Source organism: Trichosurus vulpecula, chromosome 5 (genome assembly GCF_011100635.1).
Source record: "Trichosurus vulpecula isolate mTriVul1 chromosome 5, mTriVul1.pri, whole genome shotgun sequence".
Lineage (NCBI taxonomy): Eukaryota > Metazoa > Chordata > Mammalia > Diprotodontia > Phalangeridae > Trichosurus > Trichosurus vulpecula.
Genome location: NC_050577.1, coordinates 9,009,329 through 9,024,955, shown reverse-complemented (window position 1 = coordinate 9,024,955; position 15,627 = coordinate 9,009,329). Strand labels below are relative to the sequence as shown.

At 40.2% G+C, this 15,627-nt stretch overlaps 1 protein-coding gene across 1 annotated transcript in view; it reads left to right on the top strand.

Moving 5' to 3' along the window:
* MEOX2 (mesenchyme homeobox 2) overlaps window positions 1–13,698 on the top strand; it is an 86,120-nt gene extending 72,422 nt beyond the window's left edge. Inside the window, exon 3 of the mRNA XM_036761349.1 lies at window positions 12,377–13,698. Coding sequence (XP_036617244.1) covers window positions 12,377–12,601 — 225 coding nt within the window. The 3' untranslated portion in view covers window positions 12,602–13,698. The remainder of the gene's footprint in view (window positions 1–12,376) is intronic.
* Window positions 13,699–15,627: the final 1,929 nt, after the last annotated feature.

The window sequence follows — 15,627 nt, the reverse complement described above, 5'->3', positions numbered from 1 at the left end:
CCAATTTTTCCTTTTTGCATTAGGCCCCTGTTACATGATACTTTGCTGTCATTCACCAGGGACTTCAGTGTTAGGAAGGGAGACATTAAGAAGAGTTTCCAAATGGCAACAGAGACTATTTTGGAACAAACACATATGTGTTTATGGATAGCTGTGTGTGTCTGTATATGTATAGCTATAGATATGTAGATAGATATATAGATATGTTATATACATATGGATATATAATGTGCATGTAAATACAGATAGTATGCATGTATGTAAATAATATCTATGCATACACATAATGTCTGTATATACATATATTTTCCATATATAGGGTCTAAGCGTACACAAATAATGTCTATGGATACATATATGGATATACATAATAGATGTATGAGTACGTGAACATATACTCATCTGCATACACATGTGCATGAATATCTATACTGCGTGTGTGTATGTATGTATGTGTGTGACCTTGGCCAACACATTAGACTTCTGAGTACTTTAGCCTAGAGCTGTCAAACATGCCCACAACACTACCCAGTGTACCTGAACCAGATTAAAATGTAATTGGGAAATGCTTAACAAAACAAATAAAAATTCAATAGAACATAGATAAAATTAATTTGTGGTTTTTTAAGCCAATATGTTATTCCAAGGATCCTTATGTACACAGTCTTGTGCTTCCTTCCTCCCTGCCCCCATTTCTGTTGGAGTTCTACAACACTGCTATAGCCAAGTGTTTATGAGTTTCAGAGAAGGAACTTACCTACATTGGTAGAGGGGGTTCCTCACTGGGGAGTTCTTGGTACTAATGAAGTTACAGATCCATTTCTTATCTCCTTAATCTAGGCATCTGTCTATCCATCAATCTGTCTCTGTCTCTCAACTCTCTATTTCTATCATTCTATCAATAATCTGCTTCTCTGTCATTCTTCCTCTATTTATTCATTCCCATATCTGTCTCTATCATCTCTCTCTTATCTATCCCATCTTTTTAATCATTCTACTTCCATATCTACCTGTATGTATGCAGTCACAGTTATAACTAAGCATATAAATATATAGGCATGTAGACATGTCACACCACACAAATATGTAAATATTAAAACATATCTACTGTCTAAACATGTACATACACATTATTTCATGGGTGTACATGCATCTATAGTTATGTATATCTGCTTATACATGTCTGAGTGTGCATAAGTCTGATTCATACAAGCACACATATATTCAATAACTGTGGAAACACACAGGTGAAGACAGCCATTACTTAAGAGACACAGTATGTTCCTTTGAGCATAGAAAGCAATAAAGCACATTTTTACTGTGTCGATTTTATATTACCTATGACTTCAATTCTAAAGTCAGAGCTATTTTCTACCTAGGAAATATCTTCAACCCTAGACATAGTAAAAACATGCTTAACGTACTGTAAATCTTTTTTTTAATGAAAACATTAGCTTTGTATTAAAAATATTTCTTAATAACATACAATCTTCTAAAATAACCCCTAGACATGAATAGCAATCCTTCATCAAGAACAATCATTCTCAATCCGCCATAATGCTGAGATCCACGTACTCTGCCTTTATATACTACGCCTAAATATAGTAACTAGTAAATATTGAAGCAGTCTGAATGGAACTCAATATTTCAACAGCCTTAAGGCATGTTCACACTTCATACTTTATACTCTAGGCAGTTCTTGTACAGTTTTCCCTTTTTCCCAGCACTGGGACTTGTTACCCGAGTCACAGGTTACAGAAAGTGAGGGGAGTACTTTGTGAACTAAAAAACCCCAAATGATAAGGATGAGGCTAATGACAATCGTTGCTTTTACCTTACTCCCTCCAGTCTCTTTCAGACACTAATATTGATTTATGCTGATAACTTAAGGTAGGGGAAGATAGTGGAACATTTCCACTTCCCACCTAGCTAAGAAGACTCCCACTCATAAAATAAAGGACCAACCAATTGTGCAACAGTAATCCAGAAACAAGATCTACTTACTGTCAGCTTCTTGTTAATTTCACTGGTGGCAATTTTCCTTTCTAGGGACCGTTAGCACCTGCTAGGACCATTTGCCAGAGCTCAGGGACACCAGAGACACCAGAAAGGAAAGGACGTCAGATGAAATATCAAGTATAAGAGGCTGGCCCAGCTTTACTCAAATTTGACTGTGTTTCCCATCATTCCCTCATTCAATCATCCATCCACTAAGCTGAGGAAGTAACTCTTGGACTGATGATTTAATTTTTTAAAATGGAATTTTATGTAGAATGATGGTAGATTTAAGTTCCAGACTCATTCTGGAATTTGCTAAAAGTCATGAATTCCTTCCTGGCATTTGTAGGTGAAATCTCCTTTAGTTAAAAGTGAGCAGTAATTTTAGTGTTTTCTTTTTTTCCCTCTTTTTTCCCCATACACCGACAAAAGGAGAGCAAATTCTAGTCACAGACCAAAGGCAAAGAGTTGGCCATGTCATAGGGTTATGATAGGAATTATAGCCTATGGGCTAGGAATACAGGAGTGATCAGGAACAATACTGCTCATGGTAATCAGAGCATTATTAAAGGAATCTAAGTCAACTTGAAATTAAATCATCTTCCTAATCTTGGCAATCCTCTGCTTCCCCAGTGGCGTCCACTTCCTATGAGTGAATACTTGCCCAGTGGACATCCCTAGAGAGCAGACTAGAATGGCTTCTCAGTTAATCAATCACAATGCCCTTTGGAGCTTGAGAAGAAACTCATGCCATCTTGAGTTGCCCTGTCCAAAGCAGCAGGAACAGAATGGTGTGAAGACCCTTGGGTTTCTTTACAGCCAAGAAGTGCATCTATTCCTATAGTACCTCTAGGGAGCCTCAAGCATGTGCTATTGTAGACAGGTTTCCTACTCAAGTGGGGATCAGGCTGGTCTCTGAGCTTCCTTTCTAGTTCAGGTGCCCTGGCCTCCAGGATGCCTTCTCTGCCCCCCACCCCCGCCACTTCCCAGTCACTAATGTTCTTTCCTTCCTCAAGTGGTCTCAGTTTGCTTATCTTTGTCATACTAGTCAATCAATCACTAAACATTTATTAAGCACCTACTATGTGCCAGGTACTCTGCTAAGTGCCAGGGATACAAAAAGAGGCAAAAGACAGTACTTGCCCTCAAGGAGCCTCCAGCACCTAGTAAGTGCAATGCCAGGCACATATAGCAGTATTATTAAAATTAATTAACATATGTTTGTTGAATGGAAGAGAAAAAAATAATTAGCTAATAAACACAAGCCTTGAATATACTTTCCTTTTTCCCTGAGCTGATGAATGATCTAGAAATATTTTACAAAATAAATAAAAAGAAATCCAATACAAATCTAATCCAATACAAATAAATCTGAAGTAAAATGATGCAATCATTTAGGAGGGAAGGCACTAGCAACTGAGGGGATCAGGGAAGACTCTGTATAGAAAAGGTATCTAAGTGGTGCAGTAGATAGATTGATGGGCCTGGAGTTAGAAAGACCTGAGTTCAAATCTTCTCTCATTAACTTGTGACCCTGGATAAGTCACTTAACCTCTGTTTGCCCCACATTCCTCTACTGTAAAATGGAGATAATTATAGCACCTACTGCCTAGAGTTCTTGTGAGGCTCAAATGAGATAGTATTTGTAAAAAGTACTGGGTTTGGTGACTGGCAAATAGTAGGCACCATATAAATGCTAGCTATTTTTATTAGTTATTATCGTGGTGATGATGATGGTGATGATGATTATTATTATTAGTAGTAGTTGTAATAGTAGTTGTAGTAGTAGATGGTGGTGCTTAAGCTATGTCTTGAAGGAAGAGAAGGAGTGTATTCCAGATAGGTGGGTGACTGTGAAAAGGCAGGGAGAAATTTGGGATCATGTGGAGCATAACTAAGTATTCTAAATGACTTTAATATAACAGAGTAAATTTTAATGATACAGAAATTATTTACCATATCACATTTTCCCCTCCTTTAATATTCATATGAAGGGGGTGATGTCATTTCTGCTTCCAACATAAATCATGTAAAGAAATCATCCACAGCAGGCTTCTCTCAGCAGCATGGTTCCCAAGGAGATATTCGATACAGGGTCATATGTCCCTTACCTAATTTAAACAAGAGGGTAGTCATCAGCTTGAGAGATGTGAATGCAAAACAAGTCATTAGCTAAGGAAATGGAAGTAGGGTATCTGGGCCGATAAGCAGATGTTCTAAATAATGCTATCAATCCTTGGGAATCCTAGTCTGACATTGGAAAGCAGACTAGTAGAGTGGTCTCAAGTCAGGAGGTTTTGCTGTTGGCTGGATGTTGGACTTTGGAAAAATCTCTTTCCCTCTCTGGGCCCCTGTCTTACCATCTGTACAATGGAAACCTCCAGAAGGTCTCCAAGGCTCCTGTCAGAACTCATTTCTGCTTTTTGATTCTAACCTCCATTTTCCATGTTAAGTCTAGTCAGTCAACATTTCTGAAATGGGTATTATGTGCCAGGTACTGTGTTAAGCACTGGAGATACAAAGACAAGCAACAATAATACCTGTCTTCAAGGTGCTTACCTTCTAATAGGGGAGATGACATGTAATCAAGTATGTACACAGAAGGCATCCCCACATAGGGTAATTATAGGGGATCTCTGAAGGAAGGCACTAGCACTTAGACATCTGGAAGAGGCCTCTTATAGAATGTAGGATTTTTGTTGAGACCTGAAGGAAGCCAGGGCAGCTAGGATGCGGGGATGGGGAGGGAGCCAATTCTAGCCATGAGGAGAGCCAATGAAAATACTCAGTCAGGATATGGACTGTCTTGTTCAAGCACAGTAAAGAGGCCAATGTCACTGGATCCTCGAGAACATGGAGAGGTATGAAGTATAAAAAGGCTGGAAAGATAGAGAGGGATCAGATTGAAGGTCAAACAAAGGATTTTGTATTTGAGCCAAGAGGTCACAGGGAGCCACTGGGGTCCATAGAGGAGGGGAGTAACATGGTCAAACATTTGCTTTAGACCAATCACTGGGGATCTGAGTGGAGGCTGGACTGGAGAGGGGAGACTGGAGGCAAGCAGACCCATTCAGAAGCTATTGTAGTACTTCAGGTATTAAAGGATAAGGGCTTGGCCCATGATAGTGGCAGTCTTTGGCAGATGTTGTAAAGGTAGAGTTAGGGAAAGATAGCAACAGAGTGGACATAGGCAGATGAGAGAGATTGGAGAGTTGGAAAGGATGACAAGACTTTCAGCCTTGGTGACAGGGAAGATTGCGGTGCCTTCAACAGCGAAAGGGCTATTAGAAAGGATGGTGATTTGGGGGAAAGGTAATGAGTTCAGTTTCCAATGGGTTTAGCTATAAGATGTCTATAGGCAGTTGGAGAGGCAGGATTGTCGGTCAGGAGAGAGGTTGGAGTCGCATACATTGATCTGGAAAACGTTTACATAAAGGGGACCATTGAATCCATAGGGGCTGGTGAGATTAACAAGTGAAATAGTGTAGAAGGTGAAAAGAACAGTAATCAGGCAGAACCCAGATGAAGATGCAGAAGAGTCTGAAGGGTAGGCAGTCAGATAAGTGGGAGGATAATCAGGAGAGCACGGTGTCATCGAATCTTTGAGAGAAGAGAGCACCAAGGAAATGTCATTGTACCTGTGACTATGCTGTGTTATAGTGTTATTGTTCACCATTCAGAGAGAATAATTAAAAAGTTAGGGAGCCTGCAATATAACAACAAGATAATTAAAAATCATGCTTTTACTTCGATCACTGACAGATCGAAAAGAAAATCTTTTCTTTTGACTCGTGAATTGGCCATATCTTCTCTCTGTACACTTTGACATGGCAATAAAACTTCAAAATGTTCCCTTCATGGATGTTCCAAGGATAGCGCTTGAAAAAAGAAAATATCCCACTTGTCCCAGATGAAGATTGATCCTCTTCCTCAGCTTTGAGAAGAGCTGAGCTTCTGGAAATATTTTCAAAACTGGCTAGTAGGAAGCTGAGGCACTAAGCATTCATGTTTTAATTTTAAATTCCTCCTATGTGCTAGCCGCTGTGTTAGATTCTGGGTATGTAGACAAAATTAAATAGCCTTTGGGGGCTTCCGTCTGACAGGGCTACATGGGATGCTGGATTGTCTGGCTTGTACTGGCCATCCATGAGTTCCATGAGCATTTCAGGAAGTCAGAGGGCCATGAGTACAGGCTGGGAGACAGCAGATCCAGATGAGGGTGGGTAGAAGTAGCAGCTCTAAATCATTGACCTCATACATACTAGGTTCCTAGAATAGAGTCAGAGCAGACTTGAGGACTCATCTAGGAACTGCTTCACGGAGTTCAGACTCTCTGTGGAAGGGACCTCAGACGCCATTTCATTCCATCCACACCTTACTGCAACCAAGCCAATCCTGCTGCCTTTGCTTGAAGGCTCCTGAAATGGAGATCTGCCAACTTGGCAGAGGGTCTGTTCCACTTAAGGTCCCGTAGGGTCCTAGCTATGGTCCCTAGCTAGGGACTTCAGAAACCATCAGGTCCAACTCCCTCTTTTTATAAGATGAGGAAATCTGAGGCTCAGCGTTGAAATTGATACAGCAAAATATGTTAATTATCCAGTCCTAGTATCTTGGGCTTAAAATATGATGAAATGAAGTAATTATATAATACTAGAAACTTGGGATTTGAAAAATAATAATGAACTAGTTCCTTCCCTAAGAAGCTTACATAAGATGATGTGTGTAAACTGCTTTGCACAGTGCCTGGCATGTAGCAGGCACTCAATAAGTGCCTGTTCTCTCTTCTCTTCCCTTTATAGGGGACTACACTAGGAGACAGGGGTAGGAGGAGGCAAGAAACAACTACAGATGAGTAAGGAAATAAAAAAGCCATTCAAAGTAATTTCAAGAAGGGGAGGGAGTGTTAATCACAGAAGGTATCTCTAAAAGGCTCCTGCTGGCTGGCTAATAGAACATTTCCATTTGACAGGGGAGAAAAACAGACTCACCCAAAGTCTGTCAAAGAGGCAAAGCTATATCTGCTTCATTTCAATTCAATGCCCTTTCCCCAACAACATTCAATCTATATGCTTGCATCTCTCTAATACAGTGTTTCAAACAAAAATGTTGCAGGCACCTAAAGGGTTAAAATCCGTTTTGTCCAAAGCCTCATTCCATGAGGATCCTGGATAAACACAGCATGTCTTCTTTGCTGAAAACTGTGTTGTGGTGTCATTTGATACTAACACAACAAGTGACATCATCATCATTTATTGTGGATAGCTCTTTGTACAGATTTATAGGGTGGCCAGAGAAAACCCCCTGAGTTCCCATTCCTTGGTTTTCTCCCTCTCCCTTCCATCCTCCCATTTACTGCCATGTTTAACAAAGGCTCTCAATTGTGTGCCTTCATGATCCGACTCAGAAAGGACAATACAAGACAATAATTGAGATGAAGTTGGAATTCACAAGGTTTACCATTTCCTCCATTTCTCGGACAGGCCACGCTCAAGATTCCACACCTCTTTTTCCCTTCTCTATTATGCACTCTTCACAAATTCCAAAGCAAGTTCATTTTTCAGATATTTGTATCCAATCCCTGGAGGAAATCCTTCTCGAAAGGCCTTTCTCATGTTAGAGTCACTAGATAAACATCCAGCGGGTTTCAGCCTCATATTTTTGGATACCAGCTGTGGGCAGAGAGAGAGCCTTTTTCTTGAGTTTGTTAAGCCGTTAATGAAAATGGACAAACCATTCTACAGGAAGTACAACATGATGGGAAGGAATAATTTTGTGAAATCACCACTCTACTCAGCTACTTCTTTAAGATGGGATGGGCCATTTTGCAGACGGATATAATCCACATAGGGGGAAAAAAGGAAATGAGTGTAGATTTTAAAAATGAAAAATATAAATTGTGGCTTGGCTAGTCGATTCTGCACATATTCCTGCCAACAGCCCACTGACTTAATTGAAAGGACTTTCTTTTAGACCTGAGTGTTGGTGAGGATGGTGTTTTGTGTGCTCATCCCCTCTGGGGTTTCTGTGTAGAAAATGCCCCCTTGAGGATTCTGGGAAGCCCAGATGTCTCCCTCTTACAAATGTGGAAATGGACACTGAGAAATAGGAACATTTGCTTAAGTTTCCATGGAAAGACTGAAGTAGAGCCAAGAGTGAAACCCTTTTCCAGCAAAAAAAAATCCAAGACAATGTTAAATGCCATTTGAAGAACATAATTAAATTGGATCTAGCTTTCCCATTATCTGAGTGATACATTAAAGAAGCAGGGAACTCAGATCCTATTCTCTCTCTCTCTCTCTCTCTCTCTCTCTCTCTCTTCTCTCTCTCTCTCTTTCTCTCTCTCTCTCTCTCTCTCTCTCTTTCTCTCTCTCTCTCTCTCTCTCTCTTTCTCTCTCTCTCTCTCTCTCTCTCTCTCTCTCTCTCTCTCTCTCTCTCTCTCAAGATCCTCCTTTTTTTATCCTCAGTGCTTGATACAAAATCAGGTTAAAGGCTTCCTTCTGAAGCTTTTTGCTGTACATTTTTGAGTGAAGTTAAGCATTGTTTTGTTGTGCTGGCATTATTAGAAGAACAGCTAGTATCTGGGCAGAGTTGTTTGGTGTTGTGACCTGATGAACCAGGGCAACAGGAGAGAACCCTGAAGAAGGGGCCATGGTACGTGAGTCTGGGCAGGGCTGAGGAGACTTTTCTGGCTTGAAGCCATACACGTGACAATTGAGACTACTCATCTTTGGGCCTGCTTAGTGTTTACTGATGGGAGGGCTTAAAATACTGCTTAGCCTCCCATGTTCCATGGAATTCCCAGTTGGTATGACCCAAGTGCACATGCACAAGTTTGATACGTTAGTAGGAAAATTGCATGCTCACAACCCAGGGAGTGGCTGCACAGATTTGAAATTAGAATGCATTTTTGTTTGCTTGGTTTTGTTTTGGTGCTGCAACTGTATTGAGATGGGCAAGTCCTGTTATGAAAACTCCTTTCACTGATATAGGTGGGCACTATTGGGAGGAAATGTGAAATGGTGGCTAATTCCAGCCATGGATTTAGGAAGAAGAACTCAATTTAAGGCTTGGCCTTTCTGCATTCTGCAGACCTTAGTTAACAGCACCACAAAGAGGAAATTCTGTTGAACTTAGAGTCACAGAATCTGAGTTCGAATTCTTGTTCCTCCCCTTCCCACTTTGTGACAGTGGGTAAGATAGTTCATCTGTCTAGGTCTTAATCTTCCTACCTGTAAAAGGAGGGCATTGGATTAGATGGCCCCTAAGGCCCCTTCCAGATCTAAATGTATGACCCAAGGATCCCAGGGTCCTAGGAAATTCTACTGGCTCACCAGTTACGAAATGGGAACCAAACTAAACTTTCTATCATCCTCTTACCAGAACATTGTTTTCACTCAGAGACCTATCCAGGCATAGCAGGGGGCACAGCCCAGGTGAAGGAGGACCCATGCCTTCTGCCACTATGCTTTCCAATACAGGATACAGCCTTGCCCCATGACTTCTGTACCGTAATATACACCTTACCCTGATATAATCCCTATTTAGTCTCCTCCATGTCTTCTGGGATCCAGTCACTGGCCTACTGACTTCTTCCCACAAAACACTCCAACTCTCCAGACACCATGTATGTTCTGTGGCCATACTCCATGCCTTCCATTCTCTCCATCCTCATCTCTCTCTCCTGGCTTTCCAGGACATCTTTAAGTTTTGCCTAAAGTCTCAGGTTCTCCAGGAATCTTTTCTGGGTCCCCTTCATCATGGTGCCTTCCCTCTCCTGATTCCCTCATTTCCCCTGTGTGTATCATCTCCCCAATTAGACTGCAAGCTCCTTGAAGGCTGGGACTGTCTTTTGCCTCTCTCACAGCACTGTTATAAGAAATGATTCCAGCCCTCAGGCAGGCTATAGTCTGGCTGAAGAGACAGGCCCGTGGAAAGTTAGCTAATGGTACAGAATACACAAGATCTGATCCAGGCAATACATGAACTCTGGAGGAGGTCACAATCAGGAGCAGTGGCTAATGAAGGTGAAAAAAGCTATAGCTGGGAGGGGCACCAGACCATGGAGCTCATACGTTGTGAAAACTCAAGAAGCAAAATCTATTAGTGGTTTAGAAACAACTAATTACTACTTGGGAGCTTGGCACTTAATTAACAAGAATAATGAGATAAAATAGGAAGCTAGGGCTCAGTGGATAGACTGCTGGATTGGGATCAGAAAGACCCAAGTTCAAATCCTGTTTCAGATGGTTACTTCCTGTTTAACCCTGGGAAAGGCACTTGACCTCTTTGTGCCTTATCTATAAAAGGGTTGTAATCATTGCACCACCTGAGGATTATTTTGAGAATAAAATAAGATAATATTTGTAAAGTGCTTTGAGAATCTTACATCACTTAAAAACTGCTAGTCACTATTATATTGTCTGCCTCCAACTTAGTAGAATCTTGTATTATTTTCATATCATCAATTACCAAGTAGATGGCAGGGTAAGTTTTGCCTGGTTTCCCTGGGCTCTAACACTATTGGTATAATTCCGATAGAGAAGGATACGGGACATGAGTTGGTTCCTGGAGGGTCTGTAAGATTCAGACTGGCAGCGATATGCGCTCTCTGTGGGCTCTCCTTTTGCCTTTCTGTATGCTTTAAGGAAGTAGTTGAGGTTCTAGTCCTTGGAACCAAGCCTAACATATACTAGCTGCTACATAAGTGGTTTTAGCAGAAGCTGTGTGGGCTCTGTGACCACTCGCTAATAGCATCACTATAACCCATTTGATAAGCAGCTATTTGAGGAATTCATAGAACAAAAAGGCTACAATCACTGGGAAGTGGCCTAAATGGACAATCTAAACCCCATGCCAGATCTAATATAACATAGAAGTCCTCCCCAGGCAACCCCTCATGAGCCCCAAAGCATTTAGACTGGTATAAAGAATTATAGCAAGATTTAATATTCATTTCTTTTTTAACATAAACAATTATTAATATTTTTACACCACTTTCATTTTCCGTTATATCTCTTCTCCCTCCCTCTCCCTGATAGCCATCCCTGATGAAAAGGAATAAAAAGTGGGGGAGGGGAATTACTGCACTTTTGAAAAATTACAATAAAAAAATTCTCCCATTATATGCTGTGTTGTAGGTACATTACTCCCCCCTCCCCCACAAAAAAGAGGAGGAAGTACTTTCTTTTGCCTCTTCTTTGGGGCTACATTAGGTCATTACAAAATTTCATTATTCAGTTTTTGTTATTTTATTTTATTTTTTTCTATTCCCCTTGCAGGAGTCATTACAGATACTACTTTTCTGATTCTGCTTACTTCACTTTTCAATATTTTATAGACATCTTCTCATTCATCTCTGTGATGCTTAGATTCATCGTTGCGCAGTCTGGTCACATTCCATGGAATTCATGCGCCAGTTCTTTGCTAACATAAAGCATACTGCTACAAATATTTTGGGGGCATATGGGGCCTTCCTTTTTGTCACTGACCTCCAAGTATATATAGATATACCTAGCCATTGAATCTCTGTCTCAGAGAAGACAAACATTTTTAGGCATTTTCTTCACGTAATCCCAAATTGATGTCTAGAATGATTGAGTGATTTCATGGCTGTACCTATAGTACTCTATTGTCTCTGTTTGCCCCCAGCATGTCCCCAGCATTGCCTATTCCCTTCTTTTGAAATGTTTGTCAATTTGCAGGATGTAAGGTGAAGCCTTGGGGTTATTCTATTTGGATTTCTTTTATTAGCAGTAATTTAGAACATTCTTTCACTTGACTGTTAATAGCTTACAACTTTTTTTGGTGAACTGTTCATATCTCTTGACCACTTATCTATTAGAGGATAACTTCAGGTCTTGCATATTCTGGTTAGTTGTCTCTATTTCTTAAATATCAGATATGTTTCCAGAGATATTTGATGTAAGTGATTTTTCTCCAATCACTTATTTTCTTATTGTAGTTGAATTGCTTTTGTTTATGCAAAAAGCTTTTTGGTTTGATGTAATGGAAATTATTCATTTGCTCTTTTGCTAACAAAATTCATGTGTTCCATTCCATGAATGAATTGGCATTCAATGTATATTGTTTGCGTATGAATTCACCCCTCCTTCTCCCACAGTCATAGATTATAAAAAGTACCTGAGCTTTCTGTCTTCTAGGGGTGTGTGTGTGTGTGTGTGTGTGTGTGTGTGTGTGTGTGTGTGTGTGTGTGTCTTTAATGGGCATAGCTTAAATTTTCAGGGGTTATATCCATTTAAAATTTATGGTGCTGTATAGAACATCATTTACCCTCCTTTTCTGACATAAGAATGTACATTTAGGACTTAACTTTTTTCCCTTTCTCCCCACTCTCTTTTTCTTCTGTTTGCTTTTCAAGGTGAAAGTCTGGTTCCAAAACAGGAGGATGAAATGGAAGCGAGTAAAAGGAGGCCAGCAAGGGGCAGCTGCCCGGGAAAAGGAACTGGTGAATGTGAAAAAGGGGACCCTGCTGCCTTCGGAGCTCTCTGGCATTGGGGCCACCGGCCTTCAACACACAGGGGACTCTTTAGCCAACGATGACAGCCATGATAGTGACCACAGCTCCGAGCATGCTCACTTATGATACCGAGCGCGGGATGCGCCGAGCGAGCGCCATTCTCAGGAAAGAAATGCTAGCATGGCGAGCCTTACTTACCCAGATGTGGTTTACAGAGGGAGAAGATGATGGCGATGAGCATTGGCTTTCTGAGAGACAGCCTTCTCCTGCTTGCACCTCTTGATCTGTAGAGGGCTGGCGACAAATGCCACTTCTCTCCGAGGGGCCTCCATGGCGATGATGCTGAAGATGGACTTGCTTGGAACATTCCGCACTCGTTGGCCATGCCTTGGACAATGGGCTGGTCTTTGTTTGCTTAGCTTGCACTGAAAAATAAATTGCTGTGGAGAGCAAAATAGGAGACATTTATCCTGAACAGTCCCAGGGCCCTGAATCACTGTTTATTGGATAAGAAATGTATTTTAACTCTGTATATATTTACCTTATGGCATTTTCTCATCTTCACTAACTTTTGCAAAGCATCCATATTAGCTGATGGCAATAGACACTCCTAATGACAATCTGCATCTTGTCTTCCTTCTGTTTTCTAGTTCCAAAGACAGAGCATACATGCTAACTTGTGTTCCTTCCAGTAGAAGAAGATGGAGTAGAAGAGAGGGATGGAACACACCCTTCTTTGTACCACAGACAAAACAAATCTTCTGTTGCATTTACTATCAACTGCTGCTAATAGGGTATTATAGACCTTACCTAGCTCCTCAATTCTTCCTATCTTATAGCTTGAAAAAAAAGTTTTTTAAGGATCATAAAGTTCAGTCATCTTTCTGAAGAGTTTGTATGCCAACTATTGCCCAAAGTCATCACTATAAAATATTAGAAAATATTTGATGTTGCTTCTGCATTGGGAATACATCAGTTCAGCAGAAGGAAGGCCCTTATTTCTGTTGTTGTTTTTCATATGGCATTGAAGGGCAAGGGATTAATTGTAAGGCAAAGCTGGTAGTTGGTAGTTCAGAAGCTATCTCCAGATTAAGTTCATTTTAATATACCTACACAGTGCTGTGTCATATGTATGTGTACATACAGAACACCAAAGCCTTAACAGAAACCATGATTGTATTTTTTAAAAAAAATAAGTTTAATAAATGATCCTTTGAAAATAATGGCATTCCTGTGATTTCCTAAGAATATGTGAAAAAGTCATGTTAATTGTTGACCAGTTAGAAAAAATCCCTCTCTTCTAGTCTGAAATAGACTGCACTAGTGCCTGTCAAAGTGAGCTTTCCTTCTGGGATGAACCTGCTCCACTTTACCTTGATTCACCACAGAAATTCATATCTCGTAGGAAAAAGAATATGCATCAAGTAAATGAAGACAGCTCAAAACAATGAAAGCATATTTCAATATTTTCTAAAATCCTATGAATTCTGTAGGTTTATTTTGGCCTTACTTCAAGGAAATTTAAAAAAAGGTGCATGGGTAAATATGCCATTGGATTTTTCATCACAGTGTCATAAAGAACAGGACTTCTTTTCTCTCTTTTTAAAAAATCAATGGAAGACCAAATTATCTGCCAGCCTTCAATGGAGTAGATGTCAGGAAATAATTGTGTGTGAAAAGTTAACTGCCATCTCACTAGCATTCCGCAAGACTGCTGGACATCCAGTTGGGGAATTAGAACATAGCAGTCAAAGAGATCAATGAGTTAATTGATTCCATGTCACACCCATCCTATTTTCTTATGCTGATTAATGAGTGTTTTACTTTCCATGATGACTTTTTATCAGTTTGCTTTTCCCCGTGCAAGATTTTAGGGAGGACAAAAAAGAATTGGGGATTCTACAAGTGCAATGAAAGACCCCACTTTCTAAGGGCATGAGGTACAGAAAATGTGTCTTTCTGTATTAATGGAGGTAATTCCTTACCATGAGTTCTCTCAGCTGATAAAAGTCACAGGTCCAGGAAAAATACAATATAATACAATACAAAGAATACAATGAAATAGGGATGAGAAAGGATTATCATTAAAGGCAGAAGATCTTCAGATTTCTGTTTGTTCCAAAGTTAAGTATTCACTAGGAAGCTGAGGAAAGAGGATTTTTCTCACTCAGCCTATTTCTCAACAAAGATATGCATTTGTTAGCAGAACCATAGAACTTCAGAGTTGGGGAAAAAACCCTCCAAGTCCATTCAGTCCAGCAAGGACCTGAGGAGGAAATCCTGCTATAGTGTTCACAACAAGTGGTCATCCATCTTTCATTTGAAGGCCACCATGGAAGAGGCTCCCTCTAACTCCTGAGGCAGTCCTTTGGACATGGGGAAGTTCTAACAACTAAGAATTTTTTTTCTTCTGCTGAGCAGAAATCTTCCTTGTTGCCACTCCCAGGCATCTGATTTTAGTTCTCCTTCACCCAACCCCAAGGTCATGGCCAAGTGGAATAAATCTAATTCCTCTTGCATTTGGCAACCCTTGTGATACTAGAAAGAAATGATTATTTCTTCTCTAAGTTATTTCTCTTCCAGATTAAGCATTTTCACTTGTTCTGGTAGGTACCTGACTGGCATGATTTTCTCTTCTCTTATTCATGTTGTCTTCATCTGGGCATATGCCAGTTTACCATTGTTCTTCTTGAGATGTTGCATCACACAAAACTGAATTCAAAACTGTAGATGTTTTCTGGCTGGGCTACAGGAGGAATATCATCTCCCTTCATCTAAACACTATGGCATTATTAGTAAAATCCAAGATCCTATTATTTTTTTGCCTGCTGTAACATATTTCTGGGTTATTTTGAGCTTACAGCCCCCTAAACACCCAAGCTGTTAAATTTTTTTATATAAGTTGCATTCTAGGCAACTCCCATCTATTATGTGCAGTTGATTCTTTGAACCCATATATAAAACTTTACATTCATTTCTATTCAATTCCCTTTCCACTTAGCTCATAATTCTAACTTGTTAAGAACACGTTTTAGCCTGACTTGCCCTTCCAACTTCCTGTCACCTGAAAATTTTATAAGTATGTTACATATGCTTTCATCTGATCAATGATAAACTTGTTCAACAGCACAGGGAAAAAGACAGAGACATGG